Here is a 15,526-nt window from a genome sequence, read left to right on the forward strand (position 1 = left end):
AAAGGGCAGCAGCTACAGTGAAAATAAAGGTTTATTGTCACCTGGTATTAGGGTTAAAGTGCTCTGAAATGAATAGGAGGCCGAGTAAATACATTCTTCTGCACATTTTTAGGTGCAGTTCTCGCACATGCCTTAAAGGAGAAAGCGTGTGGACCAACTGCTCCTTAAAATTCAGGCTAACGTTTTGCTCCTTGTCCGATCTGAGGAAGGCAGCAAGCACAGCGAGCGGGCGATGGTGTGCTGCTTGCTCCGATCAAAGGCTCGCCGGTTGGTGGGAGGTGACAATCCGAGTCCAGTCCCAGAGCATGTGATGCTGCAAAATATAAACCTATGAACATCGACATGCGTAACAGAAGCATTGCAACATATTTTAAATAGTGACAATTTGCTTAAAAAAGATTCCCTGTTGAAAATATTAATAGTAAGCGTGCATATTTGAGTGGGTAGATCATCCCCTTAGGAGGATTCTGTATAATAACCTGCTGGATGGGATCCAATCAGAACTTGCTTTGCTGCTATGTAACTCGGTCCAGGCTGTGGCAGCTGCTTTGATATTGTTTAGGATTTTTAAAAAATATATATATTTTTTATAAAATATACCATTACTGTCTATCGTATCGCCCGCCTTTGGATCTGAGCCAAGTGTGTGTGTTTTTTTTCATTCTCCGTTTCCTTCCAGCCGCCGTTATTAGAGCCAGTGTGATCATCATTCAGGGTAGGAATCGAGTACAGGAACAGGCCTAGTGTGTGTGTTTGTATATGTAGACTCTGCATTTGCACCAGCTTTTAGTTTCATTTTGATCTAGGAGCAAAAAGTGTTTTCTATTCCACACTGACGTTGCATTCTTGTGAGTGTTTTGCCATTTAAGTATAATAGTGCAAAGCTTGTAGTGCATCGATTGCATGCTGATTTGACTGTGGGAAGTTTCAGCTTTTATATTTGCTGCAGTGAGGCTGTTTAATCTTCACCTGTCTTTTTTTTTTGAATGGGTTAGTCTTTATTTCTATCTTTTTTTTTTGCAGAAAAATAACGATGAGTGACACAGGTGCAAAGCCCAGCCAGCCTTTAGCAGTAAAACAGGAGAAGGATGTCACACCAAAGAGAGGACGCGGCAGACCCAGGAAGCAACCCCAAGTATGACATGTATAATTTACATTTTCTCATACTTTTTAACTGAAATCTGGACATTGCATACTTTCTTCCCATTTAGCCAGACAAGTATGCACACGCGTAAAACACAGCAATTTACTGTTAACCACCATCATTTTGCATTTTTAACTGCATTTTTTTTTTAAATCTCTTACCGACCCAGGAACACGTTTTTGGATTTTATTGCAATTTTTTTTTTCTCTCTTATTTTGCATGTGCAGTCGTCCGATACGCCTGTTGTTGGCCGCAGTTTATTTTGGTGTTACATACAAAATGCATGAGACCGCCTTTGAATAATTGATCAATTTTACAATCGCTCCGAATATGCGGGGCACCATCTGGCTGCAAATAAGCCGGTGTAAGGTTTCTCTCCTTGTTTTTATTTGCGCGACCTTCGAGGTATTTTTAGGGGATGTTCAGACCGTGTTGCCGCGGGTTGTTTCAAGCACCCTGTGTTCGAGCCTTTCCTTCGATTTTTGTCTTTGTTACACTGTTGCTTTCAGCACCAGCGCAACATGAGACCTTTAAACCATTGTGAACCGGTAGTCCTGGCCCCTTCCCTGCCCCCATTGGCCGGCTGGCGGAGATCGCCGGGCTGTGATTGGTTCGACCCGGCTGTCAGTCGCGTGGAAAGCGTGTCCAATGCGGGGCGACGTTTGGCCTCCCCCGGTGACGTCAGCGTGTTGCTAATGGGTGCAACCCAAACATTATGGTCACAGGCGCAAGCAAAACACTGCGGATGCTGGAAATCTGAAACAAAAACAGAAACTGCTGGAAAAGCTCAGCAGGCCTGACAGCATCTGTGGAGAGGAAAGGCAGAGTTAACGTTTCGAGTCCGTATGACTCTTATGGTAGGAGGCATTGCAAGAGGGCCTTGATATCTTCTTCCATTGACTTCTCATTCCCCACCCCCCCTAATTAATTGATTAAAACCAAATCTTAAAATTTAGATCTCATGAACTAAAAAACAGAATCATCCAAAGTTTACAGCACAGAAGGAGGCACTTGGCCCATTGTCTCTGCTCCGGCTGAAAAACTGAGCCACCCAGCCTAATCCCACTTTCCAGCATTGGCTCCGTAGTCCTGCAGGTTACAGCACTTCAGGTGCATATCCAGACACCTTTAAGCGAGATGAAGTTTTCTGCCTTATTTATCACCCTTTCAAGCAGTGAGTTCCATACTCCTACCACCTTCTGGGTGAAAAGAAAATCCTCATCTCCCCTCTAATCCTTCTTTCAATCACTTCAAACCTATGCCCCCAAGTCACTGACCTCTCTGCTAAGGTTAATAGGCCCTTCCATTCAACTCTATCCAGGCCCCTTACAATTTTGTGCATCTCAGTCAAATCTCCTCTCAGCTGGCTGTGTTCCAAGGAGAACAACCCCCGTCTATCCAATCTTTCCTCATTGCTGCAATTTTCTAGTTCTAGCAACATCCTCGTAAATGTCCTCTGTACCCTCTCTATTGCAATTATATCCTTTCTAATTTTAACAGGAAAGTGGGTCTTTTATAAATCTTCTATTAATGGGTGTGAATCATGGCTTTTATGAATAGATGTGTGCAGTTATCTCAATCCTCTCTGCATCTATGGTGTGTTGACTGTTTCAAAATGGGGGTACATTAAATTAAATTACGTTACAATTAAAACAATATTGCCACCTCATGGTGAGGGCCCAGATTATTCGATTTTGCAAATTCTTGGATCAACCTATTGAGAAGATGCTCAATTTGAATATTGGCTGCCAGAGTATGTTCATTTGGTTGCTTGGTTGTTTATTAGCTATTGTGAAAACCTTTGCGACATATTGTGCCCGTGTGCTTTATTTAAATTTTGTTTTAAGCTGTTTTACAGTAAATTTTATAAACTGACCCTTTACTTTTCATAGAAATGCTTGTATATTGGGATGGTTTCAGGCAGGCTAATTTTCTAGAATAATCAGTTTTGAAATGTTGGTTTCTGGAGGGGGTTTATTTCGGTGTAGAAACACTATTATTTGCAGCAGTACGTTTTAGTGTGTTTTTCTCTTTTTTTTATAGAGAGAGTTTGTTAGAGGATACAATCTGTAGAAGTACTTGATATTAGAATATTGTGATGGCTCATGTCCTTTTATGGGGGAGAAAGCTATCTTGGGGTGATGGTCCCTTGTTAAGAACTCGATTACTGTAGGACTTAGTTTAAAAAAAGACCAACTGGCTGCCAATAAATGGCCATGTGACCAAGCTGCCTGGGAGATGAACACTAGGAAAAAAGGGTTCATTATACTTTTAATATCTTTTAACGTAACTGATCATTTAAAATAGAACATAGGTATTAGGATTCATGTTCTTTGATCTTGGTGTCGTAAATTTTTTTTGATTTAAAGCGTGAACCTTGTGGCTTCATTCTTTCAGTAAATACCTGGGGTTTCGGATTCTTAAAGACTAGACATATTATTGGTCTCTGGTGAGATCATAGTTTCACCAATTATATGCACATTTTCAAATCCAGTAAAATGTTTTTCACTTTTATAATATGCCATTAATTTTCCATGTTTCAGTACTATTAACATTTTATCAGGTTTATGCTTCTGCTCATATATATTCAGAAAGTCTTCCAGTTTGATGGAAATGTTTAATAGGGCAACAGCAGAAATAGTGGGGATTGTTTATCATTCAAATATGTAAATTTTAAGAGGCTCATTTTTTTGCATCAGAATTAATTTTCCGTGTTTCAGCTCTATTAACATTTTATCAGGTTTATGATTCTGCTCATATATATTCAGAAAGCCTTCCAGTTTGATGGAAATGTTTAATAGGGCAACAGCAGAAATAGTGGGGATTGTTTATCATTCACATATGTAAATTTTAAGAGGCTCATTTTTTTGCATCAGAATTAATCAATGTAGTGACTAGCTGAAGCTGTCAGTGTTTATATTGGTGGGTAGAGCTGACAATAGGTTGATGTTCCTCCAGCAACTATTCTATGAAAGAATATAAATAATAAACTAATAAAATGCAATGATTGCTGTGTGCTGATGACAGGGCAATCCTGTGACAAAGCATAACAGTGGATGAATCTAATAAAACCTTGTCCTTCTTTCTCCCTTTATTATTATGGTACAATAATCAAAAATTATAGGCATGCACATAGAGCTAGTGGCTTGTCTACTATAGCTGTGCCATTAACGTTTTTTTCCTTCCATTTAATAGGAACCAACTGGAGCTCCTACCCCAAAACGACCACGAGGAAGACCAAAAGGAAGCAGAAATAAAGTTTCTCCTAAATCTGGCAGAGTAAGTACATGCAGTCCATATAATTTTCTAATATTATACAACCTATCAAAGTATCATTAAAATGGTTTGTATTGGAAATCAGAGGTATGTGTAACACTTTATTTTGTTTACCTTTCTTGGCCATTGAATGATCAAATCATTAACCCATTGGCAATGGAACCCATTTCAGGCAAGAAATTTTCAAAACGAAGAGTGGGAGTAAATGGGTCATTTTTGGGATGGCAACTCTTAGGGAACCAAATTGATCAGTGTTTGGGCCTCAGCTGTATCAATTACTTGATGGAGAAACCAAACGTAATGTATCCAAACTTATGATATTACAAAGCCAGGAGGAGTAAGATGTGAGGAGGGTGCAAAGAGAATGAAAAGGGATTATAGGCTGGTTAAATAAAAGCAAAATAGTGTGGATGCTAGAAATCTGAAATAAAAACAGAAAGTGCTGGAAATACTCAGTCCGGCAGCATCTATGGAGAGAGAAACAGAGTTAACATTTCTAGTCGAATATAACTCTTCTTCAGAACTGGAGATGCTGCCAGATCTGCTGAGTATTTCCATTTTTAGGCTGGTTAAATGATTGGGAAAGAAGTTGGCAGATGGAATATAGTGTGGGAATGTGCGAAGTTACCCCTTTTGGTAGGAAGAATGGAAAAGCATTATATTTTTAAATGACGAGAGACTAGTTGGCATATAGTGGGTTTTGGGGGTCTTTGAACACAAATCACAGAAAGTTAACATGCAAGTGCAGCCAACAACTAGGAAGGCAAATGGAAGGTCAGCTTTTGTTGCTAGAAGTTAGATTGTAAGAGTAAGAAATTCTTGCTGAAATTATATAGGGCTTTTGTGAGATCATACTTGTCTCCTTACCTACAGAAGGTTATACTTGCCTTAGAAGAGTTCACTGCATTGATTTCTGGGATGAGAGGGCAGTTCGATGAGGGGAAATTCAGTAAAATGAGCCTATATTTTCTATTGAGAGATGATCTCATTAAAACATATTCCTAATTCTTAAAAGGTGGGGCTTGACAAAGCAGATGCTGAGATGCTGTTTCCACTGGCTATAGAGTTTAGAACTGGTGGTTATGGTCTCAGGATAAGGATCAACCATTTAGGACTGAGATGAGGAGAGATTTCCTCGTTCAGAAGATTGTGAATTATTGGAGGGCTGTGAATGCTCAGTCATTGAGTATATTCAAGACTGAGCCATCAAATTTTTGGGCATTAAGGTAACTGAGGAATATGGGGATAAGGTGGGAATGTGGAGTGGATGCAGAAGTTCAGCAGGACAGGCTTGAGGGCAGTTTGGCTGATTCCAGTGCTTATTCCTTATTTTGTTACAACAACAGGTTGGTTATGATTAGAAGTTCCAGAGACTTGCAGATAGGCTATTTGATGTCTGTACCTTCAATGTACCAGATTGCAGGCGTGTGTTTCATGCAACAAGTCACGCTACTCAACTATGTAAAAAAATATCACTTTGTGTCTTGTTCAAGCATTTATGGACGTTAGTGATGATAGGTGGAAGGTTTTGCTGCTTTTCTGCAGTGTATATATAGATCATCGTGTGAAATAGCTAGATCTAATGTATAGATGTGCAGAAGGTGTAGTCTCAATATAAACCAATCTCACTGTGCCCCTGCTGTTCCAGTGTGACATTTGAGTTTCTTCCTTATGACTTAGTAAATTTCCTTCAGAATCTGGGTTGAAATTGTTTTCACTTCACACCAGCTGCAGACTCAGTTAATAGATCAATGTCCTTGAGAAAAAAATATGGTATGTGGTCAGTCTGCTTTAGTAATGCACCAGGATGCTTTAATATCATGACTTTTTTTTATTGTGTAATGCTTTTAATTTATCACCACCGGCCTAAAATCAAAGTTCACCTTAACGTTGTTTAGGCCGATTGCTCACAATAAATACAGGTTTGGAAAGACAAAACCCATTGTCGTACTACTAAGTAGGTCAAGTGGGCACATCATGAAAATTTCACATGTACAGCATTTTCCTTTGCTGAAATCCTAGTGACAATCCTGATATCAAGAGTAACTCGAATGAAACAAGTTGTTATGTATAAATAGATGCTTGGTTGTACAAAACTTGAGTATTGCTGAAAAAAGAGACATGCTGTCGAAGCTTTCATCTTTCACTCAGCAGGACAGATGCAAGAATGCCAAATTTCAAAGGGAGCAACAATTTATATGGCAAGAGAAAAGGGTGCTGATTGGTTGGCAAGTTGACTCTGGTCAGGGTGTTGCCATGGAAAATGCACCAGGGAACTATTAGCCCCCACACTTTTGTTTAATTCAAAAAAGGTGCAGAGCCTGACACATTCCTTTTGCCTGCAGAGGAGAGGTCTCTGCATATGAATATATGTAGCCTCTAGCAAGTGTAAGTGAGCCACATCGCAAGCCTGACTGATAATCTTAAATTGGGTTGCTATTGTAATTTTTAGCACAATCATGATTGTTCAGCAAGTGCTGTCAAATCGCAGAATCATATCTAACATTAGATTGGACCAAATCTTCCGGTCTCTGGATTGTTGGAAACCGGACGTACGATGGGAGATGTGTGTTGGGACACTGTGGAAGTCCTGATGTGCTGACATACATGGGAATTGTCCAGGAAGTGTCAACTTCTGATGGGCAATTCTCCTGCTCCCTGGGACCCTCCGTGAATGTGTCTGACCCTAACTTAGGGAGTTGGAGACCTTGGACAGCTCTGTAGGACTTACCTGAATAGTTACCCAGAAAATGTTAAACAGAAAAAACCTAGTCTAACTCCAGAACTGACACCCCAATCACTCTCACTGACGCCACCCTCCCCAACTAACCCACCTGACCCCCAGACCGGACTGCCACCTCACCCACCCTACCTCACACACCTACCCACTTACCTCAACTACCTACCCACCCTACCAACCTATTCATCCACTCAAAAACAGAATTACCTGGAAAAACTCAGCAGGTCTGGCAGCATCGGTGGAGAAGAAAAGAGTCGACGTTTCGGGTCCACATGACCCTTCAACAGTTCTGTTGAAGGGTCATGTGGACCCGAAACGTCGACTCTTTTCTTCTCCACCGATGCTGCCAGACCTGCTGAGTTTTTCCAGGTAATTCTGTTTTTGTTTTGAATTTCCAGCATCCGCAGTAGTTTTTTGTTTTTATTCATCCACTCACCCATTCGCTAATGTTCAAACTGGATCTTTTGAATTTACCAAAAGCAGCTAATGTCACAAAATGAGGGGTGTGTCCTATCTTCCTCCCTACTCTACTCCACTGTGACGGAGCTCTCCGAGAGATGCTGCACTCCACATTTCTGGGAAAGCTGGACTTGGAAGACCTGGCAAGAAAAGTGGAGCAGCACTGAGCCGGGGGAAAGTTCAAGTGGAGTGGCAATACACTGGTGATCTACTCCTCTGAAGATCTGCGCCATTATGTTCTGAGTTTTGCAAGCGCGGGCTGATTGAGTATGGTCATTACCCTGCCTTTTGTGAACAGCCAAAGGTTGTGTATAAATAGAACTTTTAGTACTTAAATCATATGGGTGTTGTGGATGTGTTGCATTGACAGGCTCCATGCTGGACTTGCTTCTAGTATTGGACATGATGAGCGATCATGTGGTAATATGCATTTGTAGTTCTGAGATGGTAATGCTCAAGGAGGGAAATGAGGAGAAATTTTTTCCGAGGGTCGTGTGTCTTTGAAACTCTGCTTCCACCGCTTTTTGAGGAAGAGAGTCTTTGAATATCTTTAAGGCAGAGGTAGATAACTTTTCACCCTCTTGCTTATCAAAAACCTATAAGGTGTAGGCCGGAATGTGGAGTTGAGGTTACAGTGAGATCAGCCATGATCTTATTGAATGGCGGAGCAGGCTCAGGGGTAAGGCTCCTGCCCCGGGTTTGTATGAATAACCATGTGCTCATGAACACAGTTATCATGTTCTGATACTGAAAAAGTAAAGCATAAAGATAGCTGTTGTCGATTTTTGTGGACGAACATTTAACAGATTAGGTTGACATTCCTTTGCTATTTTAAAGTGGGCATTTCGTTGTTTAAAATAAACCCCAGAATATCATAAAAACATGTTTATTCACTAATATCAGTAAGAGCGGTTTCCAGACTTAATTCTTAATTGTTACTTTTACAGTGTTAGTCATAAATAAAGAACTTGCACTGGCCTCCAGATGTCTGAAAATGCTCCACAGTCAATTAAATACTTTGAATTGTAGAGAACCATGGCAGCCGATTTGTGCACAACAAGGTCCCGCAAACAGCTATGAGAAAATGATCAGATAACCTATTTTTAAGTGAAGCTAGTAGAATGACAAATATTGGCTAGGTCACAGGGATGCACACTCCCTTGCTCTTTGAATAGTGCCATGGGATCTTTCACGGTTACCTGAAAGAGCAGGTTTAAAGTCTCATTCAAAAAATAAAAAATGGCACCCCAGACCATGTTGCATTCCCTCAGTACTGCCTGAAGTGTTAGCCTCTGGAGTGAGACTTGAACCCACAACCTTTCTGACTCACCACTGAGCCAAAGCTGACATTGATACAGAGTAACAGTTTTTGAGGTTGCATTCTTCCAATTGTATCAGAATAATTGTGCTTCATAAACTGATCACCAAATTGTTCGCAAAACAAATACAGTTGGCCAGTGCTTTAATATTTCAGATAACACTTTTTAGGTATTTTAATAAGATACTGTACTGCAAAAATACAGTGATGTTTATTGTTGTAGTGTTGAAAGCAGAGGGTTCTTTGTCCTGCTGGAGAGTAGTTCAGGCATTTGGAACTTTGTATCAGAATCAAGAGCCAACCAGCTGCTGTAGAAAATGCTTCTCCTTCACCCCTCTCTTTAACATCCATTACCTGTTACTGAAAATGGCCGGTAACATAAAGTAAAAATCAGCGATCTCGTTAAGATAGTTTGTAACTGTTTTATTTTTATTAATTTATAAAATGCTTTATTTTAATTTATAAAATGCTTTATTGTCTGGAATGAGGAGGAAAAGGAAATTGAGCATTGTATTGAATCTTTGTAACTATTTTTTAAAAAATGCTTTAAAGGATATTTCAAAGTGCTCACATTGATATTCTGTTTTATTCTAACTAATCTTAAGGGTTTACAGCTACAGATACTTATATATGAAAGCTCTCATTCCTAATTGGGAAAAAATTAGTTCTTTGCATCAATGTATGTGGGGAAAAATTGATAAACAAGTGATTTCAAGGTAGTGGCCAAATGAAGGGACTATACCAAAATGTAAATCTTTATTCTATCTTTTCGGATTCTAATGGATTTGCTGTGTATTTTCAGCATTTTTCGTTTCAAATCTCAGTTAAATGTAAAAACTGGATGTGATTGCCCAGGTTTTGCAGTGCGTGGTGAAGGAACAGCGCTTGCCATCCATTTCACTGACAGCTACCCACAAAGATTTTGTGGGCTTTAGAGTGTAGACTTGTACTGATCTGGCATCTATTTCCGAGCAGCACCCTCTACAGGGGATATGTAGTATCTGTGAATGGGCAAGAAACAGAATTGATCAGATTGAAGAATCTTCACTGAGACATGCTGTCTAAACAAGGAAGTATAAAGCAGGATTAGATTTAAATGAAGTACAGAAAGTGAAATAAAGATTGGGAAATACAGATCGTGTTACAAAGATAAAAGAGGCAGAAAAAGTAAAAAAAATAATTGAGACGTATCCAGCACTTATTTTCTCCTGAGGAAATGAGACTCCACATTTGTAAAAAAAATATATTTTTTTTCAGGGCCAGAGAGCTTATTCATGAGTAATTATCATTTGTCATGCCCTTTAAGAACTCACTCAATCTGGAATGTGTAAGCCCTAACTTTAACAGCCATTTATTTTATTCATACCTATTGGGCAAGTACGACAAATTGCATTTGTTTCAATGTTAAGTCTGTTGGTGTGGAATTTAACAGTTCATTCTGTATTGCTGAAAAATCTCACTCGAAAGTAAGCTATAAAAACACTTATGGGTCTTGTGTAAGAGTGATGAACTGCCACGTGATATATATGGCATGGTTCGTCCTCATGGCGCGCTGCTTCCATGTAAGAATGGGCTGCCCAAGACACACAAAAGTGATGTCCCTTAATGCCCTATCTTATCTATGACCAGTTCTGGAGAGCATGAATTGGTCAAATGGTTGGGCGAATTGTTAGAACCAGTTTTGAGCAAGTTTTGCAGATACATGGTGAACGATTCCTTCACATTTGTGAAGACCATATCGAGCAGAGCGTATCGATAGCAATACTCTGTCCGTGTGCTCATTTGACATTGCTAGCCTATTTACCAATGTTCCACTTAAGGAAACCATTGATATTTGCACTGCAGCATTATATCATGGCGATCTAGACCTACCACCATTACGTTTGCTATATTTAAATCCACAGCTGCATGTAATAATTTCCTTACAAGTCTTAATGGGCTCCATCCTGTTCTCAAATTCACCTTTGAAATGGAGCAGTCAAATGAACTCCATTTCCTTGATTTACCAGCTGAGAAATCTGACAGGGGTTTCACTACCATTGACTACCACAAGCCTACTTCACTGGTCAGTACACATGTTGGGATTCTTACAGTTTCACACGCTATAAGATTGGCCTTGTTGGCAACCTCTTAAATAGGACCTGAGCCATTTTCTCACCATGCAAGCTTGATGCTGAAATAGGACGCATCAAAGGCATCCTGCGGGATAATGGCTATCCTGATCAGATCATGATCAAACTCATGAACGGGCCCAAGGCTGTCACTTGAGGCCCTGAAATTACCCTGAAAGGGCAAGGCAACTCAAAGATTTGAGATAAAGGTGAAGCCGGCTGTTTCACACTGCTGCTATGCAGCAGCAACATGAGTGGTATTCACAACTAACAGGATGCTGCCTTCAAGCCATAAGACGTTCTGCCTATCTCACAAATGAGTAATGTGGTATATGAATTTCACTGCCAGTGTGATGCTAGGTATGTAGGCTGTACATCCCAAAGACTGGGGGATCATATCAAACAGCTTGTCTCTTCCACTGTTCACAACAGGCAAGGTACAACTCAAAACACAGTGATTCCGCGTTTGGACAACATTTGCTACACAATTCTCAGTGTGCCAAGAATTACGCTGACAACCAATTTAAGATCGTCGGTCGGGCTTGCAGTTTGGCGCATTTCTGTGTACTGGAAGCTATGTATATTAATACACAGGACCCTGTTCTTTGCAGACAGAAAGAACCTGTACACATTGCACCAGTTTCAGCTAAACAAGTAAGTGACAGCCATTCACTGGTTCATTCCCCAGGGCAATGTCTTGACCAATCATAGTCAAGCTGCCCGGTTTAAATTTCAAACAATACTTGGCAGTTAACTTTCAATCACCATCAACTAATGCATCCATGGCAACGCCTCTACCAAACTGAGTCTACTTGCCAACCAATCAGTACTTTCTTCTCATGCAGTATAAATGGTTGCTTCCCCTGACATTGACATTTTCCTGAGAATTGTCCTGATGAGTGCAAGACAAAAAGCTTCAACAAAGAATATCTTTTTTTTCAGCATTACTCAAGGTCTGTACTACCAAATGACTAGCTCATTCTGTGGAGGAATAGGGGTATCTATGACAGGAACTTCAGGATTTGTGTGTTTAACTGCCGGTGTGAAGATGCCTGATATTACCTGATTTACCCCTATTATAACAGTGACTGCTGTTAGCTTCACCATCACTCTTGTCACAAAATATGCCCCATTAATAATAGATTTCAGTTCAACAAGTTGAAATATAATTTGAGGCAATATTTTATGATTTTTTTTCTACCATCTTCTGTGAAGAAGCCTGGTATCTTTCATGATAGTGTGGCAAAGATTTGGAACTAGCCTTCTGTGTGTGAATCCATGTCCTGTCTTGCCTACGATAATGTATAAAAGTGCTGGCACATTATACCACATGCATACACATGCTTAAGACAGCATTAGATGGATGGTATAATTTAAACTAATATATTCAACTTTTACATTTATTGTAGTGTGGGGAATTGTGGGGCAAAATAAGAAAAAGTCAAATTGGGAAATGCAAATTGTATCTTACATAAGTAATAGACGATAGAAAATTAAAACCACAGCTGTCACAAATGCTATGCAGAGTGCAGATTGATAAGCGGCAGAAGGTTCACCATTTCCATTCAATGGTTACATTCTAACTGCAGGAGTTCCCTGAATGCAATGTAAAACTGTGGTTGGGTTTAAATAATGTGCACTTTGCCCTTGCTGACTTGTTACTATATTCTTGACTTGTAGTGTATATGTAGTTTTAAAATTTATTACATGCCTTTTGGTTTTATAATTTCTTTCATGGATAAACATTGGCTAGGGACCTCCATTTAAAAAAAAATTAGCTGTGCTGTAAAACCACAATGCAGCAAAATTATTCTCCCCCTAGACACTTGAACTTTAAACGATTACATGTGTGCCTGTGCAATATGTACATGAAGGTGAAATCCCATTGGTACATGTGTAGGCAAGAGGGAAACAATGAAGGATATTATTAAAGAATCCATTATTAAGGAAGTAGTAATGAGGCATTTGGAAAGTCAAAATGCAATCCATCAGACTCAGCATGCTTTTATGAAGGGTAAATCGTATTTGACTGATTTGCTAGAGTTCTTTGAAGATGTGATAAGCAAAGTGGATAATGGGGATCCTGTAGATGTAGTATATCTGGACTTCCAGAAGGCCTTTGATAAGGTGCCGCACAAAAGATTAATATGCAAATAAGATCACATGGAGTTAGGGTAATATATTAGCTTGGATAGAGGATTGGCCAACCAACAAAAAGCAGAGAGTCAGGATAAATGGGTCTTTTTCTGAATGGCAAGCTGTAATTAGTGGGGTGCCACAGGGTTCGGTCCTTGGGCCACAACTATTTACAATCTATATTAATGATTTGGATTTAGGGATAGAAGGTACTGTAGCTAAATTTGCAGATGACACCAAAATAGGTGGGAAAGTAAGTTGCAATGAAGAAATAAGAAATTTACAAATGGATATGGACAGGTTAGGTGAATGGGCCAAAATTTGGCAGATGGAGTTTGGCAGATGGAATTTAACGTGGATAAGTGTGAGGCTATCCATTTTGGTCGGAAGAATAAAAAGGCAACTTATTATTTAAATGGAGAGAAACTTCAGAGTGCTTCAGTGCAGAGGGATCTGGGTGTCCTCGTACATGAATCGCTGAAAACTAGTATGCAGGTACAGCAGGTAATAAGGAAGGCAAATGGAATTTTGGCATTTATTGCTAAAGGAATAGAGTATAAAAATAGGGAAGTGTTGTTGCAATCGTACAAGGCATTGGTGAGACTGCACCTGGAGTACTGTGCACAGTTTTGGTTCCCTTACTTGAGGAAGGATGTAGCTGTATTGGAGGCGGTTCAGAGAAGGTTTACTAGATTGATTCCAGAGATGCGGGGCTTGTCCTATGAGGAGAGATTGAGCAGTTTAGGCCTATACTCGCTAGAGTTTAGAAGGATGAGAGGAGATCTAATTGAGGTATATAAGATGCTAAAGGGGATAGACAAGGTAGACGTAGAGCGGATGTTTCCCCTTGTGGGGCATTCTAGAATGAGAGGCCATAGTTTTAGACTAAAGGGTGGTAGATTTAAATCAGAGATGAGGAGGAATTGCTTTTCTCAAAGGGTCGTGAATCTGTGGAATTCACTACCTCAGAGTGCAGTGGGTGCTGGGATGCTGAATAAATTTTTGGGAGGAGATAGATTTTTAATTAGTAGTGGGTTGAAAGGTTATGGGGAGAGGGCGGGAAATTGGAGTTGAGGCCGAAATGAGATCAGCCATGATCGTATTGAATGGCGGGGCAGGCTCGAGGGGCTGAATTGCCTGCTCCTGCTCCTAGTTCTTATGATAGTATTTATTCAGTATGGAATGGGTGGTAAGAGAAGGGATTGCTAAATATCAAGTGTAATTCATTCTCAGTACCTTTGCCTGTGCACAAACAATAGAAGAATGTTAAATTTGAGATTAGGTGGTGCAGTGGGTTATTACATGGTTCTTTTTGTTTTTATAACTGTATTTGCATCCAGCTCTAACTGCTGGAATGGAAGTCTTGTCTCATTGCCAGCTGTGCTGTGAAAGAAATATTAGAAAGAAGTAATTGTTAGTCTGCCTTTTAGGAGATGGGCAAAGTGCATGTAGAGGCATGTGTTTGTAGGAGAGACTGATGATTGTAAACCCATGGACATTATCTAGGATAGGCCCAGAATTTTTAACAGTGCTATCTTATGTATATTCAAAAAAGACTGCATTAATGTAGCCTTAACCTTCAGAGTTTTTAGTTGTATCTATTCAACAACAGTCCTAATTCTTGGCGATTTCTTGGTTTCACTAATTGTGCAGAGTGAGCGCATTTGTTTTGATCAACCAATTTAAAACTTTGCAGCTAAAAGACTTTAATTAAAATGAAGCAAGATTTAGTAGCAGAGTGCAGGCAGTATCAGGAAGTATGGAGGCTTCATGGAATGAACTATTTCTGTTGCTTTTTCAGAATCAGATTTCTTCCATGACACCTGCTTAACCCACTTTGAAACTTTCCAACTGAAGTAATTGTGGGCACTGTCCATCCATTTCACATTGGACTCATGCCTATAATACAAAATGTGAAGCTGTTCATTGCAAGGAAGCAATGATAAGCTGGGAGATCTAAAGGTGGGGGATGGAGGTTAATAATGCTGTAGAATTTAAGTTAACATTTTAGGGCTGTGCCATACAGCATTTGACCTTAGTGCCTAGGGCTGTAACTAGTGGAAGGAAGTCTTGTCTTCTGTGACTCAGAAAGAACTCAGAGATTCCTATTTAACTTTAAATTAACAGGAAGTGGATCCTCGTAAACTGACCATGGTTGTTGAAGGTTCTTTTCTAACAGAGCAATTTCTGTCAGTCTTGTAGCGGAATGCTAATCAATAGTATAGCAGTAGGTGGATGTGTTTTTATTGTGCAGTTAAATACATTTAAAACATTGCACACACTCACAGCTGGACAGTGAGTCATTGAATGTTTCCCAGGAAATGATGCAATGTCTTAAACAG

General features: G+C 39.8%; 1 protein-coding gene across 11 annotated transcripts in view; it reads left to right on the forward strand.

Annotated features, from left to right (window-relative positions):
* The first annotated feature begins 338 nt into the window (after nt 1-338).
* The window catches only part of LOC144683541 (high mobility group protein HMG-I/HMG-Y-like), a 114,409-nt gene continuing 99,221 nt past the window's right edge, over nt 339-15,526 (forward strand). For 4 of the 11 annotated variants that reach the window (XR_013577287.1, XM_078546644.1, XM_078546646.1 and 1 more), the window contains exons 1-3: nt 433-715; nt 1,024-1,135; nt 4,340-4,423. Coding sequence is in view for 10 of the 11 variants with exons in the window: in XM_078546644.1 (XP_078402770.1) it covers nt 1,034-1,135; nt 4,340-4,423 (186 nt within the window). In the remaining variant the exon portion in view is untranslated. The other 7 variants (XM_078546645.1, XM_078546648.1, XM_078546641.1 and 4 more) reach the window with 3 other exon arrangements.

This window comes from Cetorhinus maximus, chromosome 8 (assembly GCF_964194155.1).
Source record: "Cetorhinus maximus chromosome 8, sCetMax3.hap1.1, whole genome shotgun sequence".
NCBI lineage: Eukaryota > Metazoa > Chordata > Chondrichthyes > Lamniformes > Cetorhinidae > Cetorhinus > Cetorhinus maximus.